The sequence below is a fragment of the Mandrillus leucophaeus genome, unplaced genomic scaffold, assembly GCF_000951045.1.
Source record: "Mandrillus leucophaeus isolate KB7577 unplaced genomic scaffold, Mleu.le_1.0 Scaffold8, whole genome shotgun sequence".
NCBI classification, from domain to species: Eukaryota; Metazoa; Chordata; class Mammalia; order Primates; family Cercopithecidae; genus Mandrillus; species Mandrillus leucophaeus.
Genome location: NW_012108696.1, coordinates 4,973,784 through 4,979,785, shown reverse-complemented (window position 1 = coordinate 4,979,785; position 6,002 = coordinate 4,973,784). Strand labels below are relative to the sequence as shown.

Here is a 6,002-nt window from a genome sequence, read left to right as displayed (position 1 = left end):
TATATTACATAGAATACACCATATATAGTCTATGTAAATGTAAAATATATGGTATAACATATACTATAAATGTAAATGGACAACATAAATAATACATATTAATTATACGTAATACATAATTATACATAATATGTAATTTTTTTTTTGAGACAGAGCCTCACTCTGTCACCCAGGCTGGAGTACAGTGGCACAGTCTTGGCTCACTGCAATCTCTGCCTCCTAGGTTCAAGCGATTCTCCTGCCTCAGCCTCCCGAGTAGCTGGGATTACAGGTGCACACCACCACACCCAGCTAATTTTTTGTACTTTTAGTAGAGGCGGGGTTTCACCATGTAGGCCAAGTTGGTCTTGAACCCTTGACCTCAAGTGATCCACCCGCCTCAGCCTCCCAAAGTGCTGGGATTACAGGCGTGAGCCACCACGCCCAGCCCATAATACATAACTTCATATAAGCATAAATATCTGATGTTAATGTAATGTATATTATAGTGTATAATGTGCAACATGATAGAAATGTAACATACAATAAGGAATATTAATTATGCATAATACATAATTATACATAGTATATAATTTTATATAAGTGTAAATATGTCATGTTAATATAAATGTATATTAAAATATATAATTACAATATGACATAAATGTAACATTATATAAATAATACATATTAATTATGCATAATATATAACTTTATGTCACCTAACATAATGTAAATGTAAATATGTAATATATAAAGCTACAATATAGTGTACTATATAATGCATATGATATATAAACATAAATGTGCAATATAAATGTTAATTATCTAGAATATATAGCATAATATAAAGGTAAATCTGTAATATAAATATGTTATGATATATGGTATAATATGTGACATAAGATATAAATGTAAATGTACAATATAAAGAATAAAAGTTAGTTATGTATTATATGTAATTGTATATAAATCTAATAAAATATAAATGTAAATAGGTAATATATAAATCTATATTATAATATACTGTATACTGTATAATATAATATAAACATAAATGTGCAATATAAATAAAAAGCATTAATTTGTGATAAAAATAGCATAATATAAATATATATTATGATATGTGGCATAATATATAATAGGTTATAAGCATAAATACACAATGTAAAGAGTAAGTATTAATTATAAACCATATGTAATTGCGTATAATATCTAACATCATGTAAATGTTAATATGTAATATAAATGTAAATATGAATAGAAATAGAAATGCCAGTAATCATTACAAGGTTAATTTTATGTTGTATGAATTTCACCTCATTTTTTAAAATTTAATTTATTATTATTATTTTTTTGAGACAGAGTCTCACTCTGTCGCCCAGGTTGGAGTGCAATGGCGCAATCTCGGCTCACTGCAAGCTCCACCTCCCAGGTTCAAGCGATTCCCCTGCCTCAGCCTCCCGAGTAGCTGGGATTACCGGCGTGCGCCACCATGCCCAGCTAATTTTTGTATTTTTAGTAGAGACAGGGTTTCACCATGTTGCCCAGGCTGGTGTTGAACTGCTGATCTCAAGTGATCCACCTGCCTCGGCCTCCGAAAGGGCTGGGGTTACAGGCATAAGCCACCACATCCAGCCGAATTTCACCTCAATTTTAAAAAATAAATGCAAATCTGGTTCAGGTTGGTGTTTAACTTTTTTTTTAATGAATGCAAAGAAACCATGATGAACAAACGTCAAATTTTTGAATAAAGACAGAATCTGACTGCCCGACTCACCTCACCCACCTCCTCTTAGTCCCGGCTCTATTGGACCCTGTCTTTAGTTACAATTTTGATATTTGTTCATCTCGAATTTTTTTTTGCCTTGTTTTTGATTTTTTTAATGTTGCATTAAAACATGATGGACCTTAATCACTGAGATTTTCAGCGTCCCCTTAAATCTTGCACCCACAAGAGAGCCTCCCTGGTCTCACCCTGGTCCCCACCCCACTGACTGCATCTTGGCGTGGAAGGGCGGAAGGAGCGCTAACGCAAGAGACCATGGTTCAAATCCTGACCCTGCTCCTTGCGCGTTCTAAGACCTCGGCAACTGGTTTTGCCTCTCTGGGCCTCAATTTCCTCTTCTGAGAAGAGGGAGATGCCATAGATGCACATTTTTTATAAATGGCAACAGTGCACCTGCTACTATGTGGTAGGCACTTAGAAGGTGGGAGCGTCAGGCAGTCGTGGCGGCTCACACCTGTAATCCCAGAACTTTGGGAGGCCAAGGCGAGTGGATCACATGAGGTCAGGAGTTCGAGACCAGCCTGGCCAACATGGTGAAACCCTGTCTTTACTAAAAATATAAAACATTAGCTGGGTGTGGTGGCAGGTGCCTGTAATCCCAGCTACTTGGGAGGCTGAGGCAGGAGAATCGCTTGAACCTGGGAGGTGGAGGTTGCAGTGAGCTGAGATCACACCACTGCACTCCAGCCTGGGCAACAAGAAGATGGGAGCATAATCATGCTGTGTTTTATTACTAGCAAGAGACGGTAAACTGAGGCACTGAGGCTTTGGGTTCAAATCCCATCTCCATCATATCCTCACCATGTGACGTTCTATAAGTCACTTCCCCTCCTCAGCCTCCTTTGAAAAAAAAAAAGAAGAAGAAGAAAAGAAGAAAGTAGGGGACAGGGAGTGAGAATCAAATCTATTTTCCAAAGGGCTTTTGTGAAAATTAAAGAAGCTCATTAAAGAGCTGAGGTGCCAGCAATTGTTCAATGCACCATTCTTTTATGTGCCATCACGAAAGAACATTTCCTGCCTATAAAATTCAGCCGAAGATGGATACTGTGGATCACAAGAGCCATTTCAATGACAGAGATGTTCCAATGTGAAGGGAAAAAAAAAAACATGCATCTTAGAACAGATTAAATGTAGTAATAACAACAACTAATGCTGTATAAAGTCTTCATTATGTGTCAGGATCAGGACTAAGCACTTGACAGACTCATTTACACCTCCTAACAACACTATGAAGTAGGTACTGTCATTAAGCTATTTTCCAGAGAGGAATGCTGAAACAGAGAGAGGTTAATTTACCAGCCCAAGGTCACACAGCTAGGTAAGGTTGGGGTCAGAATTTGAATCCAGGTCAGCAGGTCCCAAAAGCCACACTGTAAACCTCCACCCCTATATGCCTGACATGCTAGAGGTGCAAAACAAACAAACAAGCAAGACAAAAAATCCTACAAAAACAACTGGGACTGTCATGACCATCACCACCATCATCATTATCATCATCATTGTCATTATCATCATCGTTACCATCACCACCACCATCATTATCATCATCATCACCATCATTATCATCATCATCGTTGCCATCACCACCACCATCATTATCATCATCGTCGTCATTGTCATCACCATCACCATCATCATCATCGCTACCATCACCACCATCATCATCGTCATCGTCATCATCATCACCATCGTCATCATCATCATCATCATCGTTACCATCACATCATCATTATCATCATCGTTACCATCACCACTATCATCATCATCATCACCATCATCATCGTCATCATCATAACTATTTTCCTTCCAACAAGACCATCATCTCCCAAGGTCAGGGGCCCTCCTTTGTCCTTCCCATCCCCAGCAGCCCCCAGCCCAGAGCTAGATTCAGAAGTCGCTGCTCAGGGAACACAGAATGCATAACTAATTGGGTCGGAGGTTCCTCCCATACCCAGCCTGGAACCCCAACCCAGAAACCTCTCATTGAAACAAAATAAGAAATATTTCTACTCACCAGAGATGAACAGACAGGTCCTGAGGAGGGCCCTAAGAACACAGAGAGAGACCCCGGCTTAGTGTAAAGACCCCAGCATGACAGCAGAGGGCAGGGCACTTCATTCATTCATTCCTTCATTCATTCATTCCACTTGCGTTTAGTGAGTGCCTATTATGTGCCAGGCACTGTGGTACTCTTTGGGGATAAAGTCCTAGAATATCGGAGGAGAGACTCCCAGTGTCATATAAGGCAGGGGTTCTCTTCCCAGCAGTTTATCATAACCCTCAAGTCAAGGATGGTTTTTACGTTTTTAGATGGTTGGCAAAAATCAAAAGAATTTTTTTAAAAAAATATTTTTAGGGACAGAGTCTCACTATGTTGTCCAGGTTGGAGTGCAGTGGTACAATCATAGCTCACTGCAGCCTTGACCTTCCAGGTTCAAGCGATCCTCCCACTTCAGCCTCCCAGTGTAGCTGGGACTACAGGCATGCGCCACCACACCCACTAATTTTTAATTTTTTTAATATTCTCGAGATGAGGGAGAGGGTCTCCATTTGTTTCCCAGGCTGGTCTCAAACTCCTGGCCTCAAGCAATCCTCCTGCTTTGGCCTCCCAAAGGGCTAGGATTGCAAGCATGAGCCACCATGACTAGCCAAAATAATATTTTGGGGATTGTGAAAATTATATGAAATTCATCTGTCAGTGCCCATGAACTATGCTTTATAGGAAAATAGCCACGGCCACACATCATTTACAGATTATCTACGGCTACTTTTGCACTACAGGGGTCGAACTAAAGAGTTGCAAAACTGTATGGGACCCTGGAGGGTCAGCATGTTTACACTACTACTCGGCTCTTTACGGAAAAAGTTTGCCAATCCTCATCTGAATATGGGTGAAAGTGCTCACTTTCTTATTTATGTATTCATTTATTTATTTAGAGATAGAGTTTTGCTCTTCTTGCCCAGGCTGGAGTGCAATGGCGTGATCTCGGCTCACCACAACCTCCGCCTACCAGGTTCAAACGATTCTCCTGCCTCAGCCTCCCGAGTAGCTGGGATTACAGGCATGTGTCACCACACGCGGTTAATTTTGTATTTTTCGTAGAGATGAGGTTTCTTCCATGTTGGTCAGGCTAGTCTCGAACTCCCGACCTCAGGTGATCCGCCCGCCTCGGCCTCCCAAAGTGCAGGGATTACAGGCATGAACCAGCATGCCCGGCTGAAAGTGCTCACTTTCACTACCTTAAAACCATTAGGACAGCTACTATAAGGCAAAAACAAATCAACAAACAAAACAGAAAGTAGCAAATGTGGGCAAAGATGTGGAGAAATCAGAACCCTTGTGCACCGTTGGTAGGAATGTAAAATGGTGCACTATGAAAAACAGTATGTGCTGGGGGTGGTGGTTCACGCCTGTAGTCCCAGCATTTTGGGAGGCTGAGGCAAGCGGATCATGAGGTTAGGAGTTCAAGACCAGCCTGAGCAACATGGCAAAAACCCCGTCTCTACTAAAAACACAAAAACTTAGCCAGGCATGGTGGTGCACGCCTGTAATCCCAGCTATTTGGAATCCCAGCTACTTGGAAGGCAGGAGAATCACTTGAACCCGGGAGGGAGAGGTTGCAGTGAGCCAAGATGGCGCCACTGCACTCCAGTCCAGGCCACCGAGCAAAACTCCATCTCCAAAAAAAAAAAAGAAAGAAAGAAAAGAAAAGAAAAGAGAAAGAAAAGCAGTATGGGCCAGGTGCTGTGGCTCATGCCTGTACTCCTAGCACTTTGAGAGGCAGAGGTGGGTAGATCACCTGATGTCAGGAGTTCAAGACCAGCCTGGCCAACATGGTGAAATCCCCATCTCTACAAAAATACAAAAATTAGCTGGGTGCGGTGGCGGGCGCCTGTAATCCCAGCTACTCAAAAGGCTGAGGCAGAAGAATCGCTTGAGCCCGGGAGGCGGAGTGAGCCGAGATCATTCCATTGCATTCCAGCACTCCAGCCTGGGGACAGAGCAAAACTCCCTATCGAAATAAATAAATAAATAAAAATAAAAATAAAAATAATGGTGGTTCCTCAAAACATTAAAAACTAGAACTACCATAGAAAGTCCCATTTCTGAGTATATACCCAAAGGAACTGAAAGCAAGGATTTGAAATGATATTTGCACACCCATGTTCGTAGCAGCTTTATTCACAATAACGCAAAAGTTGAAGCAGCCGATTGTTCACTGACGGGAAAAAG

General features: G+C 41.2%; 1 protein-coding gene across 1 annotated transcript in view; it reads right to left on the bottom strand.

Moving 5' to 3' along the window:
* The window catches only part of VAV1 (vav 1 guanine nucleotide exchange factor), a 92,761-nt gene that overhangs the window by 10,464 nt on the left and 76,295 nt on the right, over positions 1-6,002 (bottom strand). The window contains exon 19 of the mRNA XM_011967486.1: positions 3,783-3,814. Coding sequence (XP_011822876.1) covers positions 3,783-3,814 — 32 coding nt within the window. The remainder of the gene's footprint in view (positions 1-3,782; positions 3,815-6,002) is intronic.